Genomic DNA, 25475 nt, shown 5'->3' with positions numbered 1-25475 from the left:
TTTTGCTCATACTGGGAGGTCTGCACAAAAATATGGAAACTTATCCGATATTAATCTAAGGGGCACTTTGCACACTACGACATCGCAGGTGCGATGTCGGAGGGGTCATGTCGAAAGTGACACACTTCCGGCATCGCACGCGACATCGTAGTGTGTACATCCTAGATGATACGATTATCAAGTGCAAAATCGTCGTAATCGTATCGTCGGTGTAGTGTCTGGGAATTCCATAATTACGCGACTGCGACAAGTACAATGTTGTTCCTCGTCCTGCGGCAGCACACATCGCTGTGTGTGAAGCCGCAGGAGCGAGGAACATCTCCTACCTGCGTCCAGCAGCTCACGCCGGCTATGCGGAAGGACAGAGGTGGGCGGGATGTTTACGTCCCGCTCATCTCCGCCCCTCCGCTTCTATTGGCCGCCTGCCGTGTGACGTCGCTATGACGCCGCACGACCCGCCCCCTTAATAAGGCGGCGGTTCGCCGGCCAGAGAGACATCGCAAGGCAGGTGAGTCCATGTGAAGCTGCCGTAGCGATAATGTTCGCTACGGCTGCTATCACAAGATATCGCTGCTGCAACGGGGGCGGGGACTATCGTGCTCGGCATCGCTACAAACGGCTTGCGATGTCGTTGTGTGCAAAGTGCCCCTAAGTGTTAGACCAAACTCGCCGATACAAATCTATGCATCCTTGCAAAAAAAAAAAAAAAAAATGGACAGCACTCAGGTCTGTTTTTCCAGGATCAGATATCAGGGGTTTTTTTCCCCATCCAAGAAAAACTACGGTAATAAAACTCTGATGGAAAAAACTGACACACCAAATTCTGATGAAATTCTGATAAAAAACAGACGAAAATCAGACCGTTTTTTGTATACAAGGACAATCCCTAATGTCTGATGGAGCCCTTAGTTTCAGTATTGCTTTCTGGGATGTTGCAAACTGAAATCCAGAACTCAGCAGATCTACATATTCCTTGGTGTCCTTCTTCTGGTGGTGAAAAGAGATGAGAAGTTTCCGTTTTGAGGACTGTTTAAGATTTTGGGAAACCTGCAGGGCAGATGTCATCCAGCATCTTGAGTGAAGATCTTTCTCCTTGATGATCACTCTTGTATTTGTGGACTTGGGGGCATTTTACTCTGACTCAAAGACATTGAAGCTCTGAGAAACATATGCGCCGACATAGAGAAATGAGAATATCAAGTTAGGACCAAACTTTAGTGATATTCAGCATGTACAGCTAATGTAAGGTACGGGGCTACTTCCCGTAGAATCCAGATTTTCAGAAATGTCACCCATTGTTGTCTTAATAAATGGTTTTAAAAGAAAACACAAAACCCCCACACAGCAAATGAAAAGTGTGACACCATGGCGTTAATATTTTCCCTACAATTAATTAATACTGCCATACAATGGGAGAAATCGTTGCTCGCGCACCATGCGGAGTCAAACAAAAACATGGCCTCCCCGGCGTACAATTATTTTTCTTTAATCAATTGTAGTATTGACTGGTTTGATTTAATACAGTCTCGAGCCATCATGCTGATTTTTATTCAATTCATTTACTAGCTCAAAACACTTCTTCAAAATAGTTGCTGAGTGCAAATAGATTTCAGGCAAATATTAATGCACGAAGAAGAGGGGTGAATAATGATTGGGGGGAGCAACACACAAAACAGCAGCTTGGAACGGTGGAATATGCACGAAAGGAAAATATAGAACAATACTGAAAAACGTGTGCAAAAGAAGAAAAAACACACATGTTCAGAGCAATATTCATTAGCCCCGAACCCGATGCTGCTAGCCCAGCAAATAAAACTATTTCAGAGAGGTTCTAGTTCCTATTATTCCGGGCATGACTCTATGGGCATGGGCAGGGCAACTAGGGGACCAGGAACAGGAGGAGAAGATATTGAAGGGTTGGATGGTAATACGGAAGTGCATGGTCAATGAAAGTTGGAGGGATACTCAATTTAGGTTAATTCACAGGGCTATTTATGGATTTAACATCCCTAATAGACAGAATCCAGACAAACTACTGAATTGCCCAAACTGTAATGCTGAAAAGACATGGATATGGCAGTGTGGGGAGATCCGGAAGTTTTGAGTATAGGCTCAGTCGATAGCGTGGGAAGTCTAGAAGGTGAGAAAATAAAAGAGCGGGCAGCACTCTGCAGGTAGCTTCAGACAGCTTTATTTTTCGATGCTGACAGGTGTAACAGACATGAGGGAGTGGAGGGAGGGGAGCACGAGGACGACGGTACCGTTTCGCACCTCTAGGGGCGCTTTCACGGGTCCATACATAGCGCCCCTAGAGGTGCGAAACGGTACCGTCGTCCTCGTGCTCCCCTCCCTCCACTCCCTCATGTCTGTTACACCTGTCAGCATTGAAAAATAAAGCTGTCTGAAGCTACCTGCAGAGTGCTGCCCGCTCTTTTATTTTCTATGAATTGATGGCTTCGTCTGGGCAATAGCACCACGGTTGAGACAGCAGCTTCCATCATACCAGGAATTTTTTCAGGATTGTGCCCGATGTCACAAAGCAACAACCACACTGCTTAGTGGTGAAACGGGATCATCTCACTACCTCTTGAAAGGGTAAGCAGTGCTGTGCACTTTTCCTTCTATGTTATTTCAAAGTCTGGAAGGTGAGGGTGGAGTTCAGGGCAGGCGCCAGCACCCGGCAAACCCGGTCAAATGCCGGGGCCCTGAGCTACCGGGGGGGCCCACTCGCGGTGGCAAAAGTGGCGCACCGCTACATAGGGGGGCCCGGTGGCCGCGCTGTCACCGCCCCCCTCCCCCCGCCGAGGATCGCGCTTTCAATTGTATCAGCATCGCAGGTGCCGATACAAATGAGAGCAATGATGAGAGAGTGAGCGGAGCGCTCCCTCTCTTATCATTCTCCCCGCTGTAACTGTCGGCGTTCTGACAGCTCTGCAGCAGAGCGCGGTGACGTCATCACTGCGCGCCTGCTGAGAGGTCAGAGCGAGCGACAGCAATGGACGCGCCAAGTAGACCGGATCAGCGGGGGAACGAGGAGAAGTGAGTATTAATCACTGTATACTACATGATGGTGCCTACTGCTATCTGGCTCTGCACTGTGCTGTATACAGGCTGTGCTATATACAAGCTGTATGCTACATGAGGGTGCCTATTGCTATCTGGCTCTGCACTGTGCTATATACAGGCTGTGCTATATACAAGCTGTATGCTACATGAGGGTGCCTATTGCTATCTGGCTCTGCACTGTGCTATATACAGGCTGTGCTATATACAAGCTGTATGCTACATGAGGGTGCCTATTGCTATCTGGCTCTGCACTGTGCTATATACAGGCTGTGCTATATACAAGCTGTATGCTACATGAGGGTGCCTATTGCTATCTGGCTCTGCACTGTGCTATATACAGGCTGTGCTATATACAAGTTGTATCCTACGTGAGGGTTCCTAATGCTATCTGGCTCTGCACTGTGCTGTCTGGGTCTGCACTGTACTATATAGGGCTTTGTATTACATGAGGATACCTAATGCTATCTGGCTCTGCACTGTGGTATATAGGGGCTGTATACTACATGAGGGTGCCTAATGCTATCTGACTCTGCAGTGTACTATATAGGTGCTCTTCACTACATGAGGGTGCCTAATGCTATCTGGCTCTGCACTGTGGTATAATGGGGCTGTATACTACATGAGGGTGCCTAATCCTATCTGGGTCTGTATTGTGCTATATGTGGGCTGTATACTACATGAGGGTGCCTATTGCTATCTGGGTCTGCATTGTGCTATATGTGGGCTGTATACTACATGAAGGTGCCTAATGCTATATGGGTCTGCATTGTGCTATATGGGGGCTGCTTAATGTTATATGGGGGCTGCATAGTGCATATGGGGGCTACATAATACTATATGGAGGACAATGGGGGCTTCATAACACAATATGGGGGCTGCATACTACTATGCCCCCAGAGTTGTATGTCCCCTCCACCCAGGTGCTGTATACCCCCTCAGAGCTGTATGTTCCCTCCACCCAGATGCTGTATACCCCCTCAGAGCTGTATGTCCCCTCACCCCAGTGCTGTATACCCCCCAGAGCTGTAAATCCCCCCAACCCCAGTGCTGTATACCCCCCAGAGCTGTATGTCCCCTCCTCCTCGGAGCTGTATACCCCCAGAGCTGCATGTCATCCCCCACCTCACAGCTGTTTGTCCCCCCACCTCAGAGTCACTGACCTCCTCTAGAGCTGTATGCCTCCCATTGCTGTATACCCCTTTCCTCAGTAATATGTATTCCCCCCAGTAATGTGTATGTCCCCAGCCTCTCTTGTGATGTATATACAGCAGTGTTAGTGTGGTCTATGTGCGGCCATGTCTGTTAGACAAGCCGGGAGGTGAATGAGGCTGTTGCCGGCTTCCCAATATTAGAAATATATATACAGGATAAATTATATAAAAATAATATGTGTGTGTGTGTGTATATATATATATGATGTGTATCTATGTATGTCAGTGTATATGACTGTGTATAGATTTATGTCTATTTATGTGTTTTTGTGAATTTCTCTTTAGAGAAGTATGTATACGTATGACTGTATGTGTATGTATCTGTGCATGTCTATGTGTGGATGCGGCCCACTGAGACTCTTTCGCCCAGGGCCCACAAAAACCTGGAGCTGGCCCTGGTGGAGCTGGAGCCTCTTCTGTGGTTATTTCATTATACACAGCCAGGGTGAGAGGCTACCAACATTGTCTCAATGCATAGCGATGTTGGGCAAAAGGGCAATACTGCAGAAATGGCTGGTGAAGGAAGTACCATCACGGGAGGAATTAATGAATCGACTGAAATCCCTGCTTAATCTGGAAAAATTGGAGGCGGAGAAGAACAAGGATTAACAAAACGGACACATTTTTTAGAAAATGGAGAGTATTCATTACGCAGAAATGTTCCGAGGACGAAATAAGACAGATTATGTCCCCATTCACAAACACGGAATGGTACCTTACTGAAGACCTGCAGGGTTCCCTGGGTAGACTAACGTTATAAGATCGATAGTGGGGTATAGGTCATCTGGGTGGGGGTGTGAGAAGGCTCGGTCGTGTCGCAAGGGGGCAGGGGTTGGGAAAGGTTCATGTTGCTTTGTTACTAAGGGGGAGGGGGTGGGATAGGCTGCAGAGTCAATGTTAGGGGGTTGGGATATATTGTCAGGAGGATCATTGTCTCGAAATTGAGAGGCATTCCCACTCAAAGAAAGAAGTATGTTTGATATATGCTTTCCCCTTCCCTTGTTTTGGTTTCTTTACTCTGGTTAAAGAAAAATCAATAAAAATTGAGTTTAAAACAAAAAACATTTCCATGGCAGGAGTGATGAGCATAGGAGCAGATGCCAAGAATGCTGGATAACCAGAACTTTACACCGTTAACAATGTTCATTAGGGGAATTCCCATCTTACTTATTATTAGCATATTCATAGAATAAGCCATAAATGTCTGACAAATGCAGGTCCCGATGCTGGCACCTGCATCCCTCTTAAAGAGGATGTTCTTAGGATAAGTCAGCAATGTCTGATTGGCGGGGGTCCTAGGTGTCAGGCTCTGGCCAATCAGCTGTTCTCGGTGACGGCAGATGGAAATGCTCAGTTCTGGAGCTGACCCGACTTCTGATAGCTGCCGTGGCCGGGTACTGCACATCCGCCTCCCATTGAAATCAATAAGATAAGGTACCAAGTTGTAAATATTTATTTGTGATGCTGCCTGCATCTCTTCAGTACTGTGGTTCCAGTATGGTCTACAGTCTGATGATAGCTAGTAACCATAACCCCCAGTATCTCCTCATCATTGTTAAGGACATATTGGTAGTTGTAGGTACATATGATACAAATGCACATGGGGCTGATCTGACTTTGGAATTGATCTCTGTACTAAGCTTGCTAATGTATTCATGTACTGATGGTAGTTTTTGGGGCTATATTCCTTTACTGAGCGTGGTTTTTGTGCTGCAGTCATATGTAAACCGTGGTTCAGGTGTAACAGATTTCTCTGACTAGTTGAAGGAGTAGATTCAGTGTCACCTTCCTGTTCTGAAAATTTCTATCGTGGATGTAGAGTCGGTTCTGTATATCTGAGTGATTGATTAGTGGGACCCTCCTATATCCCCATTTTTGTTGTCTATGGACCATAAACATTACAGACAATAGAGGAGGCGTTAACCTGTTGTGCGATTCATAACCAGACATGGGAACACGGGAAAAAATAAGGCACACTACGGTGGCAATCTCTGTGGCTAGGAAGGGTCAACTTTGGGTATAATAGGGGAACTCAGATATATCATAGTCTGTCCCTGGCATCATCCTTTTTTGTCCAAATACAGTCTACCTTGATAGCCATAGTTAATATTTTTTCTTTTTCCTTTGTATTCAGTTGTATGTTAAACGGAAAAGTAAAACGTATTTCAAAAATTAAATCCTTTTGGTGAGCCGATCCCTATTAGTGTGCAAATTTTTCGTTTGGCTAAATAGGTACAAATTCTCATAGACAGTCTTCAATATCTTGTGAAACACTATCCTAGGAGCTGCAAAAAAACCCTCAACACCATAATAACAGCTATAGCTTTGCAATGGGATAGGCAAAAAATTCACATAAGTGTAACGGTCATATGTCTACCGTATATACTTTTGGACATACAGTCTATATTTGTGTGATGTAGTGGAGTAAGTAGTAGTGGAGTCACCTAATAGCAGTGACGTGCCTCCTCATTCCTACACTAGACTGACGGCAATCACTCGCACATGCGCAATGCACCACGCTCCACCATTTACCTACTAATGTGAAACCGGAAATGACGTTGCGGCTCCCTCCACGTTATAAGGACGCTCTCCTCACTTATCCTGCACTCCACAGGACGCGCTGTTTACCTCTGCGGCACCACAGGCTCATGGTAAGGTGACTCATCGGGACATTACTGGATTCATTCTATCACTGCTGCATACATGCTAATGGGTTCCTTTTCCTCCATAGCCATTTGTCTCCCTTACTTTTACCTCCATGCCTAACGGACTTCCCTCCAGGCTATGTTATTAACAGTCACTGGTAACATATTTCCTATTTTTACTCTCCCCCTTCCTTTTATCCTCTACCCCATGCTCCATATATCACCACTGAATCATTTTATTTCATCCCTTATTTCATAGAGCGGGGTAAGAAATGAGCCCTCGACCCCGACACAATATTGCAGTAGCTGCCTTCCCCTCTGATAGTTCCGTAATTGTGATATTCTCTAAGCATCCGATGACTCCAGAGAGAGACATATATGACAACTGAGGTAATCATGATAGTCATTGGTAACACATTTCCTATTTTTACTCTCCCCCTTCCTTCATCCTCTACCCCATGCTCCATATATCACCACTGAATCATTTTTTTCATCCCTTATTTCATATAGCGGGGTAACAACGGACTTGAGCCCTCGACCCTGACACAATATTACAGGAGCTGCCTTCCCCTCTGATAGTTCCGTAATTGCGACATTCTCTAAGCGTCTGATGACTCCAGATAGAGACATATATGACTACTGAGGTAATCATCATATAATTTCTCTTTATGAATCCCACATATGAGTCAGCGTTACCCTGTTCCCTGATCTTGTCATTATCTCTTGGTCCGAGATATCCCACATGTAACAAACACGCAGTCAAATGACCCCTTTACCCTAGTGCTCTCCATTATAGACCTTCCTACTATGACCCACATATCCTTATAGGAATTGTTCCTACATGCCAGCATCACCTCAGGACTCCATATATGGTAGGTCCATATGAACATTACTATCTGAACTCTTATGATCACTTTCCTGTCTCACCTTATTGTCCTCCCTTCCTCTCTTACCAGTTTCCACACGGTGAGTTCTGTATGATTACAGGTATCCTATATACTCACCCGGCTCTAGAACCTGTTTAGGTCAAGGTGAGCTACCTTACCATGTCTTTCACGCCTGACGGCCACTCCGCATCACCAACCTTCCTGTATCCACTGTGCTAGGTCACAGCTACTTCAACCGTTTTTTTCCACCTGACACCCGATACACTACAGATTCTATCTTTATCGCATTGTGTCGTGTACCCTTGACTCTACGATCCTGTCATTTCATGATTTCTCTGATCTATTTTGCCTTATGTACCTTAAATATGCAATTATGATCCTAATTGATTGATCTCCTTTCTTTGTTTTTTTGTCTCACATCTGTATATATTGTATTCAGTTTGTCCGACCTGATGAAGGTGTGTTAGCCGAAACGTCACATGGTGGACAATTGTATAGAACCTTTTTTCACGTTTGGCACCAACAAAATAAAAGAAAAGAATTTTGACATCAAATCACTGTGTCCTCTTCTGGTACTTATGGGAAATTACTAGTGTGCCGGAGTTATTCTCTAGTTATTGTTATTTTTCTCCTGAGCACCTATGAGAGGTGATGCGAGGTCTTTCTTTCACTATATTTGTGTGATGCATACATGTGCAGTTCCATCATGCTGTAGCCACAATCCATGCTCCACTTTCCTTTTGCAATCTAGACCTACTTTTTTGTAATTATTCCACTCTATTTCCAGAAATTCAAATGCTGCAAAATAATGTAATGGTATTTTTGGGAGCCTGCACAGGATTGCAGTGCACTGAAAAAAAGGCTCGGCAGCCAGGGATGCTGCTTATACAGAGTCTGTGTAGAGATAGGCCAAGAATTAGCCTAAATTTATCTTAATGTCTAGAATCTAAAATCTGAGCCTGACACTTGGATTTCTGCCAATGTACATATGAAATACCCCATTGTCATTCAATGCTGCTTATTAACGGATTTTTCATCCACAATCTGCAAGAAGAATTAACTTTCTCACTGTTTTTGAGTGGTTGTTTTTCATACTGTGCGGATAAAAAGAATGCAGAGATTTTCTGGGAGTATACATTGCAGTTCCTGAACACAGCCTTAATGGGTTTAACCTATATGGCAAATGTATGTGATATAACAGCGCGCCCTGGAATAGCTGATCACAAGTAGCAAGAGCAAATGTATCTTCTTTAGCTTCAATGGACTATAGAGGTTGCAACTGATCAGTGCACACAGATTGGCTGCAGTGGTCACATGATGTCCACTTCTGCCCTGCATGTTGTTGCCCCGAGACTGATGTGGAATACAGTAATGAATATGAAGGAGAGGCATCAGTCTGTTAGGTGACTGTGGTATTTTTTTTTATACTTAAACTCCACTTTGGGACCATTGAGAAGAACCTTTAAAGAAGAGGAATGCCCTTTAATGGATTTTACGGCTCCCTTGATCCATCGTTTTGTAAGGTCCATTATATATGTTCAACCAGTCTTTTATTTAAAGGAACTTATGAGAAAACTGATCATACAGTTTCCTACTGCATCATTTTAATGTCCAGCGCTATTACATTCCCGAGCCATAGAACAATCTTGCATGCAATGCTTTCTCTATTCAGCTATTTTTTCACCAGTTATAACTGGACCAGGCATAACTAAAGGCTGCTTTACACGCTGCAATATAGTTACCGATAATGCTAGCGTGCGTACCTGCCCCCATCGGTTGTGCGACACGGGCAAATCGCTGCCCGTTGCGCACAACATCGCTCAGACCCGTCACACTACTTACCTGCCTAGCGACGTCACTGTGACCGGCGAACCGCCTCCTTTCTAAGGGGGCGGTTCGTGGTATGGTGAGGTTCCTCGTTCCTGCGGTGTCACACATAGCGATGTGTCCTGCCGCAGGAACGACAAACTACACCGTACACGCAGCAGCAACGATAATTGGGAATAGGAGGGCACATCACCGATTAGCGATTTTGCACGTTTTTGTGACGATGCAAAATCGCTCATAGGTGTCACACCCAACGACATCGCTAAAGCGGCCGGATGTGCATCACATATTCCGTGAACCCAACGAGATCGCTTGAGCGATGTCGTAGTGTGTAAAGCGGCCTTTAGACTGAACAGACGATGATGTATTATACTGTATATGTGGTTCTTATTATGAGCTCCAATATGCTTTATTTTAAAATGGAAAGATTATAAAATCATTAAAATTAGTATATTTTACTCCCGCCAAGGAATCACTCTATTATAAAAGATGTTTAGTCACGACTGATTAATAAGGCCAGCAATGATGTTGCTTAATCTAAGTGTAGCTTGTAATTTAAGAAGCTAGAGTAGGCTCGGCTCTACTGCTTATAGATGGTGCTCAGAAGGAAAATCAACAGTCTATAGATCAAAAAACTTTGGCACACAAGTAGGAAAAAGGAATGAAAAGTCTTTAGAATGCTTGTGAATTTATTGAAAATATTTTGTTAAAAGGGTGAACAGTGATATCCAAAAATGAGTTGAAAATATGAAAAGAAATTCTGTCCATCCGACGTTTCAGCTCACTGAACGTTAGACGGATGAAATTTCTTTATGTCATATTTTCAACTTATTTTTGGATGTCACTTCCTATTTGTGTGCCAAAGTTTTTGGATGTCACTTCCTACTTGTGTGCCAAAGATTTTTTTATCTATACCTTGTAATTTAGACTGAAAAGATTTGCACTTTTGTGCTTAATGCATCACAATTACCTAGATATACTTCTCGTATACTAATGTTATTAAAGCTCCACCACCGTCCTGCTGTCAGTGGTCCTGAGCTGCAGCATCACTACTTTTGGCCTAATTTTAACACAAGACAGACCTCGGAGGGTCGCCATGTATTCAATGCTGTGTGTGAAGAGGGACGTGTTCTTGGCTCATTAACATACGTAAGCAAGACCTCTTCTGTCACAGTGAAGAGTAAAGTGAGAAAGGGGGCTGGCTTGGCCATTACAATTTTACATCTCTGTAGCCTTTCCCAGGCATGACCAATGAATAGTAAATAGAACATAAAACACAGTACATACTACTACTCCCAATGCCCTAACATTTGTCACTTATTTTGTTCACCTCAACCTCAATGAGGTAATGAAAAAAATCATTGGTCTCTAGTGATGAGTGGGCACTGCCATGCTCGGTACTCATAACAAGCAGTCAGATGCTCAGGACGGGCTCGACTTGTGAGAATAATGGAAGTCAATGGGGAACTTGCGTATGGGAAGATCTTCCGGAAAAATGCTTAAGTTCCCCATTGACTTCCATTATACTCGGTACATGAGTCCAGCCCATCTGAGCACCCAACTGCTCATTACAAGGACCAAGCACCTGAGCAAGGTAGTGCTCGCTCATCACTACTGGTCTCTTCATAGAAGGAGAAAGTCAGGAGACAACGCGTTAATCTGTATAGAGCATTGGTCTTACCTGACGCTGAATGACCTCCAGGTTTTCTTTGGCCCGGTATATGAGAGACTGTATCTCATGGAAATCATCAATGTTCTTCTTCTCTCTGAAGGCATCTCTTACTCTTCTGACGGCATATGTTCTGGAAATAGGAGGGTAAATGCTAATATTTACCACGTATACAAAATAAAAAAGCAGAGATTTCCTACAGCAAAGATGTGTGAGAAAAACGTGATTGCTTTATTGTAATGAGTTGGATCCAGGGCTGTCCACCCTCTACCGCAATGTTCTCATAGATTACATGCAAAATATCGAGTCCACTAAGGTCTATATATTAACGGCACTATAATTTTGCAAGTCAATAGTACTTTTAAGAGTAAACCCACATAGTTTTTAACAATTAAAGGGGATATCCAGAACTTTTATTTTGATGACATTTGCTCAGGATAGGTCATCAATATAAGTTTAGTAGGTGGTTTGATACCTAGCACCCAGAGATCAGCTTTGTGCAGCTCCCACAGGAGCCAAGAGTAACAGTATCCTAGTCTCTTCAGTAGAAGCGGATCTGCAGTACCTGGCTGTGACCACCAAACAGAGCATGTCGCTGTGCTATCAAGCGTTGTATACGGTACTTTTAACATGATGTCACAGCTGGTGAGAACAGCCAAACAGTAGGGATTCCATGTGTTGAACTTCCACTGATTTTATAGTGACGACTTACTGAATAGGTTGTCATTATAAAAGTAGTGCAATAACCCCTTTAAATTGCAAACTGCTCTTGGCTGTATTTGTGCTCCTCTTTATAGTAATACCGTGCAAACTGTCCTGCAAAATTTGGTCACAGCCAGGGAATGTTCTGATTTAACCAAATGCATCTAGTGATGAGTGAGCATTGCCATGCTTGGCTGCTCGGTACTTGTAATGAGCAGTTAATGCTTGGATGAGCGCGACTTTAGTACATGAGTATAATGGGAGTCAATGAGAAACTCGAGCATTTTTCTGGAAGATTTCCTGGAAACATGCTCAAGTTCTCCACTGACTTTAATTATATTCGAGTACTTGAGTTGCGCCCGTCCAAGCATTATTTGCTTCTTACGAGCACCTGAACAAGGTAGTGCTCGCTCATTACTAAACCTAATCTTAGCAGTTCAAACGCTCATCTTGTCAGCGCTGCTGAAATCAGTGATTAGCTGCAGCAGTCATGCAAATGGTAATGACCTCCCTTTCCAGTCACATGACTGATCACAGCCAGTAACTGTAAAGGCAAATGTGTATGGGAGAGCACTGCTTTCTGGTTTAAGCAAAAATGGTAACTATTTGATAGTCTGATGATAATATTTCGCAGTTCTCAAGATCTCATCAAGCTTCAATAGGAATTTTCACAACTTACTTTAAGGGATGAAAATCTGCCCTGATCAAGTGATAGTCAATCAGGTTCAAGGCCACTGAGTACAAAGCCTCCCGATAGCTGTAGAGCAGTGTTTCTTAACTCCAGTCCTCAAGACCCACCAACAGATCATGTTTTCAGGTTTTCCTCAATGTTAGACAGGGAATAATTCCATCACCAGTGCAACGTTAAGGAAATCCTGAAAACCTGACTGAGGAAAACCTGAAAACATGATCTGTTGGTGGGTCTTGAGGACTGGAGTTGAGAAACACTGCTGTAGAGTATGCAGTCAGTACCTGAGTCCATCACAAGAGGAGGGAAGGGTGGACAGTGGGTAGACAGTGCCAGGTCCTATTGAATAACTGCATAGTAGATGCAGAGATCCCAAAAACTGTAAGAAATTCATATACAAAGAATGTTAAAAGATGCCTATGACACAAAGACTACCTAGGAAAGCCCATCGCTTGCCAAGGATGGAGCACAACCAACAGCAACAAGGAACATAGTCCATTGCACTGCAAAGGAAAGGAAGAACATTATTAGAAAAGGTTATAACCAATTAATTCCAACGGGAAATGTGTGACCTTCCATTAGTGAATATAGCCACAGGCAAAAGTGCAGAAGCAGAACAGCTGTGGATAGATTAACAGATTCATGGGCCCTCGACTGTAGGGAAAGTCTGAGCCTTTTAGAATTGGTAGAGGTTTTTAAGTTGAAAGTCTTAAGGAGAACTTGCCACCACTCCTTACCGGTATCATCGTAATTATTTGTACAGTGTTCCCCATAAAAAAAGTAGAAATTAGAACGCTGTATTGTGCTGTTCCTCTATTATTCCTCCTAGAAATGTATAAATAAATTGCCAAATGGACAAAAGGGTGTAGTCCTACAGAGTCTGCAGTGATTGGACAATGTCAGATTATTTAGGGACACGTCTCCATCTGGTAAGGCTGGGTGGCATGGCCTTATTTTCTCCTTCTGATTATGCTAATCAGACTCTGATCAGGGTTTGTACAGAGTGGGATCTGATTTTCTTTGATGTGGAGAAGAATAAAAAAAAAAAGGTTCTTCATCGTCTCCATTCTGTTAGTCTGTGAAAATCGGACCGCATTCTGATCCATAGAGTTGAATAGACAAATGCAATCCGATTTTCAAAGGCAAATTGTGCATGCTGCAATTGTTCAGAGGTATAAAAATCGGACATGTGCACTGCCTCATCGAATAACAGATCCGAGTGTGATCTGATTTTTTGACGGATCGCATTTGGACTGAAAATATTTGTCGTCTGCATGAGCCCTGACACTGAGTTGTCATATTAGTCATTATTTCTAGCAGAAAAACAGGGATAGCATAATGCAGCAGAGCTCTAAAACAAGATGTGCTTATATAATGAGGAATACAATTATGGTATTTACTTACACAGGCATGTCTGGAAAGGGGACAGTCAACTTCAAACTTCTAAAGAGATTAATTGATCACTGGATTCATGCTGAGCCATGAGAGCATGAATCAGAGCATGGTTGCACGATCTCAGCAGTCTCTAAAACGGTCACGCTTGGTATGGGGGGATACCAGATGAACGGCGAAAGAAGGGGAAGAAGAAACCCTGATTCTAGGGAAAGGGAAGATAGTGACCCCAGGTAAAACCTACCGCTGCCCCCTGGCTCCCCTAATGTTCCTAGATAGGTTCCGCACCTATTCGCTAAGCAGGAATGACCCTGAACTGGGCCCTGGGTAATGACCGGATGGGATGAGCACTAGTCAACCCTACTAAGTCCTAAAAAACACACAGGGAAAACAAACAGGGGAATGCAAATGGGCAACTTAACTCCAAGATGACTTTGGGAGAATGACAGCAACATACAACAAGGAGATTACAAGCCAACTGCTTGCAAGCTGGACATCTTAGGAGTAAAACAGTATCACCAGTAAGTATATAAAGACAAAGGAAGTGGGGATAAGGATTTGCAGCTAAAAAGGTCAAGATGTCCACAGGGTCCTACAGGGAAAGAGTTAACCCTAATCGAGAAGATGCATAGAACTCCATTCATACCAAAGAAGAAACAATGGAATATCAAGGAACAGTTTGGGACGCCAAATGCAGGGACCTTCTGCAGCCGGACACCACAGGGTTGTCTGTCAATAATGACACACCCGTGACAAAAAAGTTCCACAATTTCAGAAAAAAAAACTTATTCGTAAGACTAAGGCTATGTGCGCATGTTGCGTACTGTCAGTGCAGAAATTTCTGCAGCGATTTGAACAGCACACGTGCGCTTCAAATCGCTGCAGAAACAGTCCGTAATGAGAAAAAAAAAAAAGAGCAGATTCCATGCGCTCTGAGTGCAGCCCCTCCCATAGACAGAGCAGGGACTTCATGCAGAGCGCAGGAAAGAAGTGACATTTCACTTCTTAGAACGCGCGCTTCGGGCAGCAGCTGAAGCGCTGCGCTCTAATACGCTACGTGCGCACGGCTCCTGCATAATCTCCATAGATTATGCAGGGGACGCAGGACGCATGCAGGTACGCTGCGGTGCAGATCGCAGTATAACTGCATGTAATTACGCAACGTGCGCACATAGCCTTATTGGCGCACGATAGGCAGCGATATGACTAGTCCAATTTGCTGTCCAAGGCCGTTATCTTGCTATGTACACAAGTGGGAAAGAGCTGTCAATCAACTAGAGTAGTGCATGAAAAAGGCTCCTCAAACTATGTTTACTATGAAGTACCAGCACAGTCAAGGAAAATGATGCCTGTGCAAAAATGCTATGTCATGTTCCCATGTCTTGGGCAGCATGTAAAGAATGACAAGTTCTCTTTAAGGGCTCCTATGATCTGTACGTAACAGGAAAGGAAGAAGCAAAGGGAAAGAGGAGATGAGGGGCACTGCATATATTATTAATATGTTCTAAAATTGACAACTAAACATTTTTTTGACTCCTAATTTATTCGGTAGCCAAAGGCAACAAGGTTCTTTATTTAGTTTTTAATTATGAAGCACTAAAAAATCCCCTGCAAGCATGTAAATCTGCACATTACGCTATGTGACAAATAATAGTAGCTGATGCAATTTATTTTATTTGCTACTGCATATAAAAAAGGATTGCCAATGGTATCAACACACGGAAAAAATAAAAAAGTCAGAAAAAGCCCAGGGAGAATAAAAAATAAGAAATCCCATTTTGTGACCGGTTTACTTTGCCTAATGATGGTTAATCCCGAGTGTTGATATTGCATAAAAGAAAATGATTTTTGCCATTTCTTTTCAAAAAAGGGGATTAATGACAGATGTGCCCATTAGATGGAGCTAAGCAGCTTCCAGGATGTCTTGTATGGGATCATTGACATTTTCCAGACACGGCTCATGCATAATACATATGGAGTCCCAGGGAGCATGCTGGCTGTGGTGTGCCACCCTGCTGCCATGCACCAGCAGATGGTGTGTGCTTTTAATTAGGGCCCGTTCACCTAGAATGTGACTTGGGTGTGTATTGTTAATAGAATTTATTAAATATGGAAGTGCACTCATTAAACAGCTGGTACCTTAGGATGAGTTTTATTGTTCCCGGTAAAGATGAAATGTTTCTCTTTCAATGGTGCCGTTATAAAAGGTATCGTGTTTGTGTTATGTTCCATGAGGAAGGAAAATAATTATGGGTGATATTGAGAGCTATCATTATCTTGGCGCCATCACATATCAAAGACATAACCTTCTCCTCTAATCACACTATGTTTATCGCTCTGCCGAGCTGCCAGAATGGTCAAAGTATATGTGTCCTATAAAACACCCATCTCCTGAGATATAACGCTTCCCCTAAATCAGCACTTAATAAAACCCCGCTCATCTTCTTTATGGTCTATCAGGAAATCATCAAGACTTCAATATATATATATTTTTTAGGATATTGGCAGTGTCTTCAGTAAACAACTCACGCACCAAGACGTTCTCAACACAAGGAAAAAGGAAGGACAATGTCTCAATTCCACTATAATACAGTTATGACCATCATGACTTTTTTCTTTTTCCAGAGGAAAACTAAAGTAAAAATGTAAGGAACTTTGAATAAACTTTAAAAAAAACAAAAACAATCTTATTATTTCATGTTCATTAGTGATGAGCGAGCTCTACCATGCTCGGGTGCTCGGTACTAGTAATGGACAATTGGATGCTCAAATGGGCACGACTCGAATACCCGAGAATCATGGAAGTCAATGAGGGACTCTAGCATTTTTACGGGAAATCTTCAGGAAAAATGCCTATGTTCCCAATCATCTTCCATTATACTCGGGTACTTGAGTCTCACCCATCCGAGTATCCAATTGCTTACGACAACCAAGCACCTGAGCATGGTAGTGCACACTCATTACTACTGTTTGTAGCTCCTATATAGACCAATGTGTCTCCATGGTTACAGACTAGAGTCATACCCTGTGAAATATCATCCTGTAGTCTTAAAGGGGTTGTCCACTACTTGGACAACCCCTTCTCATTCCCAATGTTTGGCCCCATAAAAATAAAAGCTTATACTTCCCTAACTTGTCAGCATTATTCCCGCTAGAGTTCCTGGGGTTCTTATGTCCTGTGTGCCCCCCGTCCAATCACAGCTGGTCTCACTGTCCTCACATTCAGATGAATAAGTAATCAACAGGAAGTCAGATCTGCAGATGGCCACTCACTTCCTGTTAATTAGTTATGCGTATGAAGGCAGGGACCGTGAAGCCATTGGTGACTGGGCGCAGGATGTAAGAACCTCAGGTGAGCCCCTGTGACGTGAGCGCCAACACTGCCAGAACAGCACCAGAACAGGTGAGTATAAGCTTTTTTTATTTTAACGGGGGCAAACATAGGAATGAGAAGGGGTTGCCCAAGTATGAGACAACCCTTTTAAGGTGCACACAGAGCTTTCCACTAAACAACCGCTTGTTAGCAGCTTGCTTGCTGATTGGTGGTCATTTAATAACCTGTTTAGACAGACCCAGCTTCAGATGTGCACTTGAGATCCTTCAGCGTGCATAGACCACTATTGTTGTCAGCAGCACAAGTCCTGTTTACACTGGACAATGCTCTGCTGAGAATGACGATCTTTTGTGCAGCACAAAAGATCATTTCACCCAACTAACGAGCAAAATGGTCATTCATTGGGTGATCGGCAGAATGTTTAGAGTACTGAACGATTTTTGTGAATGCTTGCTCATGATAATCTTGCAGTGTAAGTGAACCCTAACTTCCTTCCATCTTGCTGATTTACAGAATGTATGTTTATGGTTTGTCAGGGTCGGGCACAAGAAAAATAACTCCAGCGTCAGATTATGGACAGCATGGTAGCAATACAGTGGTTATTGCTGTTGCTTTGCAGCGCTGGGGTCTGGAGTATAAATTCCACCAAGGACATCTGCAAGGAGTTTGTATGCTCTCCCCGTGTTTTTGTGGTTCTCAGGTTTCCTGCCACACTCCAAAGACACTGATAGGGAATTTAGATTGTGAGCCCCAATGGGGACAGTGATGATGATATTTGTAAAGCGCTGCAGAATAAGATGGCACTTTTTAAGCAAACCTAAATAAACAGACTATGTTTGTTGTCTGTTACCATGGAGACAGATAGGTATACAAAGAATCTGTCACATGAAACAGTTGGGAATTTTTTAACTGTTCACCTTTCATACTAAATGTATTGAGTTACAGGTGCTATTCAGTTTATCATTAGTTTAATAAAATGTGTCAGGGACATGATTTTGTGGCACTTACCGATATATATAATGTGGCACTTACTAATATTATAGAAGTATTACCGGTTGATGCAGCTTCCTTACAGAATGGAGAGACCAGCACAGCTGTGCATTCTGTGAGGCTACACTCACAAGCACTGATGTTTAAAAAAAAATAAATGAGATCAATACGTATATATCACCAGTATCACAAAATTGGGCACTAAATATGATTGTTAAAATAAAGGTAAAAGTTGACAAGCCCTTAAGTCTTTGTGTTATGAGAACACTGTGAACACCTAATATGGGTGGTGTTTAGTTTTGTTTTGTTCTACTCCTGTTATGTTGCAGTAGCGTTAATGGAGCAGAACAACTTACGGTACTTCAGATTTAGGAAATGGACCTTTGCCGCTGTCATAAAGCAGTGGTTACACAGGAGGTGGCTAATTAAAACCACTTGCAAAATTGCTTAATTATTAATGTTGAATACATTTGAGCAATACAAAATGTTTTTTTAAGAGTAGATAAGGCAGAGATGTTTAAAGGGAACTTGTCAGCATTTCTGACTGTACAAAACCCCCCCTTCTGCTCCTTATCGATGGCTGTAATGGGCTCCTGGTTGGACGCTACAGCAAGCAAACAGGCAGAGGGGTTGGGGAGTGCACGGTACAGAGGACACAGTGCACGTCCGGACTAAGATCTGCTACCATTGCGTGTTCAAGAGCTATGCTGCCATTTCCAGGAATACTTACAGTATGCAGACATTCTGTTGACCACCATCAGCAGCTTTGTTGTCAGAATGTGATTGTAGGATAACAAGGGACAAGGGCTCCTAAGCTGTCTAGACACACTAGAGGACCCTGGGCTATTCCTAACCTCAGAGTTGCTCCTGATGGTGGAGATGCTTGAGTCACGTGCGACCAGAACTAATCTGATTCCTCCACCCACCAGGGAAGGAAGGGGCAGGCGTGAAATGGAAACACAGATAAAGACACAAGGGAAAACCAAAACTCAGACACACTGCACACACACACACACAGGAATAGACAAGGAGAGACTCAGAAGAAAAGCAAGAGCAGGAAGGTAGCAACAAAAGGCAACCAGGGTTAACTCCTTAACCGCACTCAGCAACAAGTACTACAATCACCAGATAGCTGGTCTGGTTAGGCGTTGTGATTCAGACCAAGATAAACGATAGCTGGCATAGAAGGAAGGATCTAGCCAGGGGAGCAGATGTACGGTAATTGGCTCCCCACAATATGTGATCAAAGGAGACTAACAAGCAGACTAGTACTGAATAACTCTTGCTACCCTGCCTATGAACTATAACTCTGCAGGTCAATGCCCAAATCTGTCTGTGTTGATCACAGACACCAAAGAAGTTATCGGGCGGAGTGTCTGAATCTGTAGTCTGAACAGATCTAGACGCAGCTATGAAAGTCGGCGAAATTTGTAAAAATCTCCATGTGACATTTGCTTGCAAGTTTCCTTTAGACTCAAGGAAGTTTTCCCTTTATACACATGTAAGTTACAACCTCTGAAACCTTCACCAATTTCATAGTTTCATAGTTTTTAAGGTTGAAGGGAGACTCTAAGGCGGGCTTTGCACACTACGACATCGCAGGTGCGATGTCGGTGGGGTCAAAATGAAAGTGACGCACATCCGGCATCGCATGCGACATCATAGTGTGTAAAGCCTAGATGATACGATTAACGAGCGCAAAATCGTCATAATCGTATCATCGGTGCAGCGTCGGCGTAATCCATAATTACGCTGACGCGATGGTCCGATATTGTTCCTCGCTCCTGCGGCAGCACACATCACTGTATGTGAAGTCGCAGGAGCGAGGAACATCTACCGGCGTCACCGCGGCTTCCGTAGGATATGCGGAAGGAAGGAAGTGGGCAGGATTTTTACATCCTGCTCATCTCCGCCCCTCCGCCGCTATTGGCCGCCTGCCGTGTGACGTCGCTATGACGCCGCACGACCCGCCCCCTTAGGAAGGAGGCGGGTCGCCGGCCACAGCGACGGTCGTAGGGCAGGTGAGTGCGTGTGAAGCTGGCGTAGCGATAATTTTCGCTACGCCAGCTATCACACGATATCGTACCTGCGACGGGGGCGGGGACTATCGCGTGCGACATCGCAGCATCGGCTTGCGATGTCACAACGTGCAAAGCCCGCCTAAGTCCATCTAGTTCAACCCGTAGCCTAACATGTTGATCCAGAGGAAGGCAAAAAAACCCCAATGTGTCAAATAAGCTCCAATGGGGAAAAAAATTCCTTCCTGACTCCACATACGGCAATCAGACTAGTTCCCTGGATCAACACCCTGTCATAAAATGTAATATTCATAACTGGTAATATTATATTTTTCAAGAAAGGCGTCCAGGCTCTGCTTAAATGTTAGTAGTGAATCACTCATTACAACATCATGCGGCAGAGAGTTCCATAGTCTCACTGCTCGTACAGTAAAGAATCCTCGTCTGTGATTATGATTAAACCTTCTTTCCTCAAGACGTAGCGGATGCTCCCGTGTTCCAGTCACAGGCCTAGGTGTAAAAAGATCTTTGGAAAAGTCTCTGTACTGTCCCCTCATATGTTCATACATTGTGATTAGATCCCCCCTAAGCCTTTGTTTTTCCAAACTAAAGGCTTAGGGGGGGATCAAATCACAATCCCCCCTAATCACAATCCCCCCCTAATTTCCTGAACCACTTTCCACCAACCACTGTCTTGTCTTGAGGCAACCTTGGCCGTTACATCATAGTGCAGAATGAATGGAGAGGTGGCCGCATGGTGTGTGTTACAGTAATAACATAGCATGATTACTGCCCGGTGTGACAATCCCAGGGCCAAATATTTTAGATCACTGCTAAAGCTACAGTACAATGACAATATGGGGGCACGTAGTAATCTGTGACATTTCTTCACATTAGCAACAGTATAATCCATGGACTTGCCATATATCCATTCCAATTCTTTTAAGTTATAAATATCAGGTTCACAGGAGAAGTAGTATTCCAAGACGACCTACGGATTTTCACATATACACACACGTCCTCAAGGTCTCCTGGTTCCTTGAGAAAGCATGTGGACAAGTGAAACGGTTATAGATCTTAAATCGTCTCTATTTAAGACTTGGTGACTATCTGAATGCTTTTTAGATGTCCTTTGTTGCCTGTTGATAGTTCCGTTAAACCTTGCCTTCTTATATACAGTGGGTACGGAAAGTATTCAGACCCCTTTAAAGTTTTCACTCTTTGTTTCATTGCAGCCATTTGGTAAATACAAAAAAGTTCATTTTTTCTCATTAATGTACACTCTGCACCCCATCTTGACAGAAAAAAACAGAAGTGTAGACATTTTTGCAAATTTATTAAACAACAAAAACTGAAATATCACATGATCATAAGTATTCAGACTCATTGCTCAGCCGCTCATATTTAAGCCACATGCTGTCCATTTCCTTGTGATCCTCCTTGAGATGGTTCTACTCCTTCATTGGAGTGCAACTGTGTTTAATTAAACTGATAGGACTTGATTTGGAAAGGCGCACACCTGTCTATATAAGGCCCGTTTCACACGTCAGTGAAAAACACAGACGTTTTTCACTGGCGCGTAAAACACGCACATGTCCCTGCGTGTGCCGTGATTCTCGGCACACGTGGGTTGTCTAAGTGCAATCCGGGCTCCGTTCTCCGTGGCCCGTGATTGCACTTAGAGATTCACTGACCTGCGCCCGCTCCCGCTGTCCATGGTGCTGATCGCTCCCGCGACGCAGCATCCGGCCGGCGGTGACCCCCGCAGCAGCTGCTTCCGGGTCGGCTGTGTCGCGCATAATGAATATGCGCGACAGTAATCAGCCGGCTTAGAAGCAGCAGGGAGAACGGGCTGCAGAGGACATCGCTGGAGCCGGGTGAGTTAAAATGTTTTTTATTTTAAAAGCACGTATTTTTCTGGCACGTGTTTCACGGACCACACCACTGCGTGGTCCGTGGAACATCAGTGATGCCAGAAAAAAATGGACATGTCTCCGTGCAGCAATCACGCACACGCGGGTACGCCGCACGGAGACACGTGCAGTGACAAATCACTGACGTGTGAGCAGACCCATTCATTATAATGGGTCTGCGTATGTCAGTGATTCTGGTACGTTTAAAAAAAAGCACAAACGTACCAGAATCACTGACGTGTGAAAGGGGCCTAAGACCTCACAGCTCACACTGCATGTCAGACCAAATGAGATTCATGAGGTCAAAAGGAACTGCCCAAAGAGCTCAGAGACAGAATTGTGGCAAGGCACAGATTTGGTCAAGGTTACAAAAGAATTTCTGGAGTATTCAAGGTTCCTAAGAGCACAATGGCCTCATAATCCTTAAAGGGAACCAATCACCAGGATTTTCGTATATAAGCTAAAGCCAGTGCTATACTGGCACTATCAGGCTGATTCTCTATATACCTGTAGTGCTTAGCTCGAATGTTTAGGTTTTGAAATCTAAAAAAGTAAAGTTTATAAAATTAGCTGCTTGTTGAGTGACAGCAGCTGAGGATCAGATAATATATTCATAGTTATCCCCTTCCCCTGTTAGAATTTGCATAAGTATTATACAAATGATTCACTTTGTCTCTTGCAGGACATGTGGTGAGGTCATACCCATGTGACCAGAAAGGGCGGAGCCTCAGCCAACAGAAAAATGTTGCTTCCTGGTATCAGTTTTGTTGGCTAAGGCCCCACCCCTTCTGGTCACATGGGTATGACCTCAGCACAGGTCCTGCAAGTCAAACATTAAATTGATTGTATAATACTTATGGTAATTCTAACAGGGGGAGGGGATAATTATGAATACCTACAAGCTATTATATGATCCTTAGCTGCTGTCACTCAAGCTGATGATTTTATAAACTTTACTTTCTTGGATTTCAAAACCTAAAAATCTGAGCTGACTACTAAAGGTATGTAGATAATCAGCCTGATAGTGCCAGTATAGCACTGGCTTTAGCTTATACAGTGCGCCCACCCATATCCTGTCCAGCGCCATTAACTTGAGAATGGCGGCAGCTATAGGAATAGAAGTGGTGTCTAGGTATAGTAAAGTAGCCCTGCGCTACACGATGAAACCACCTATAGCGCCACCTGGTGGAAAACAACGGAGTTCGCATTTTTATCACGAAAACGGAACGAGAGAGAAAAAAGTGAATTACAAAGTTGTAGGGCATCATCAATTCAATACGAATCGACACCTTGCATACAGAAATGCTATGATTAGAAAGTGTAAAACTCACAAGGCTGCGGACGTGAAGCGATACCCCATGGAGACCTTCCTACAAGTCATTGGGTATGGTGGCTGCGTGAAGTGGCCTCCACGCTCACCTGACCTGACCCCATTGGACTTCTTTCTGTGAGGTCACATCAAACAGCAGGTGTATGCGACCCCTCCACCAACATTGCAGGATCTACGACGACGTATCACAGATGCTTGTGCAAACAGGTCACCTACCAAATTGTACAACGTGCAGCAATATACAGTATGCTGTCTAGTGGCCACTTTGAGCATCAAAGTTAACACTAGAACTACTGGACTCGCGACACCTATATAAAAATACATGGTGCAAAGTAGTCAAAATGACTACCTCAGTAATTCTAGTGTTAAATGAGCGCAATATGAGTGACCAGCATTCAATGTTTTAGGGGTTTATGGGTTTCATATCATAGCATTTCTGCATGCAAGGTGTCGATTCGTATTAAATTGATGATGCCCTAACATTTTTTAATTCACTTTCTCTATCTCGTTCTGTTTTCGAGATAAAAATGCTAACTCCGTTGTTTTCCACCAGGTGGCGCTATAGGTGGTTTCATTGCGTAGCGCATGGCTACTTTACTATACATAGACACCACTTCTATGCCTATAGCTGCCGCCGTTCTCAAGTTAATGGTGGTGGACAGGATATGGGTGGACACACTGTATATGATAATTCAGGTGATTGGTTCCCTTTAAATGGAAGAAATTTGAGACTACTAGAACTCTTCCTAGACCTGACTGTGCAGCCAAACTGAGCAATCGTGGGAGAAGAGCCTTGATGAGAGAGGTAAAGAAGAACCCCAAGATCACTGTGGCTGAGCTCCAGAGATGAAGTGCGGAGATGGGAGAAATATCCACAAAGTCAACTATCACTGCAGCCCTGCAACAGTCGGGCCTTTATGGCAGAGTGGCCCGCCGGAAGCCTCTCCTCAGTGCAAGAAATATGAAAGCCTACATAGAGTTTGCAAAAAAACATATGACGGACTCCCAGACTATGATAAATAAGATTCTCTGGTCTGATGAGACAGAGATAGAACTTTTTGGTGATAATTCTATGCAGTATGTGTGGAGAAAACCAGGCACTGCTCATCACCTGCCCAATAGAATCCCAACAGTGAAACATGGTGGTGGCAGCATAATGCTATGGGGGTGTTTTTCAGCCGCAGGGACAGGATGACTGGTTGCAATTGAAGGAAAGATGAATGCGGCCAAGTACAGAGATATTCTGGAAGAAAACCTCTTCCAGAGTGCTCTGGACCTCAGACCTAGCCGAATGTTCACCTTCCAACAAGACAATGACCCTAAGCACACAGCTAAAATAACAAAGGAGTGGCTTCAGAACAACTCTGTGACCATTCTTGACTGGCCCAGCCAGTGCCCTGACCTAAACCCAATTGAGCATCTCTGGAGAGACCTGAAAATGGCTGTCCACCAACGTTCACCATCCAACTTGACGGAACTGGAGAGGATCTGCAAGGACAGAGGGCAGAGTATCCCCAAATCCAGGTGTGAAAAACTTGTTGCATCATTCCCAAGAAGAGTCATGGCTGTACTAGCTCAAAAGTGTGCTTCTACTCATTACTGAGCAAAGGGTCTGAATACTTATGACCATGTGATAATTCAGTTTTTCTTGTTTAATAAATTTGCAAAAATTTCTACATTTCTATTTTTTTCTGTCAAGATGGGGTGCAGAGAGTATATTAATGAGAAAAAAAATGAACTTTATTGAATTTACTAAATGGCTGCAATGAAACAAAGAGTGAAAAATGTAAAGGGGTCTGAATA

The 25475-nt window shown here is 43.7% G+C and overlaps 1 protein-coding gene across 1 annotated transcript in view; it reads right to left on the bottom strand.

The window, feature by feature from the left end:
• Positions 1-25475, bottom strand: part of LYRM4 (LYR motif containing 4) — a 216065-nt gene that overhangs the window by 170869 nt on the left and 19721 nt on the right. Inside the window, exon 3 of the mRNA XM_075316469.1 lies at positions 11318-11438. Within this exon, the coding sequence (XP_075172584.1) occupies positions 11318-11438 (121 nt within the window). The remainder of the gene's footprint in view (positions 1-11317; positions 11439-25475) is intronic.

Source organism: Anomaloglossus baeobatrachus, chromosome 6, assembly GCF_048569485.1.
Source record: "Anomaloglossus baeobatrachus isolate aAnoBae1 chromosome 6, aAnoBae1.hap1, whole genome shotgun sequence".
Classification (NCBI taxonomy): Eukaryota; Metazoa; Chordata; class Amphibia; order Anura; family Aromobatidae; genus Anomaloglossus; species Anomaloglossus baeobatrachus.
Note: the sequence above shows the minus strand (reverse complement) of the source record. Positions and strands in the feature narration are given on the sequence as shown.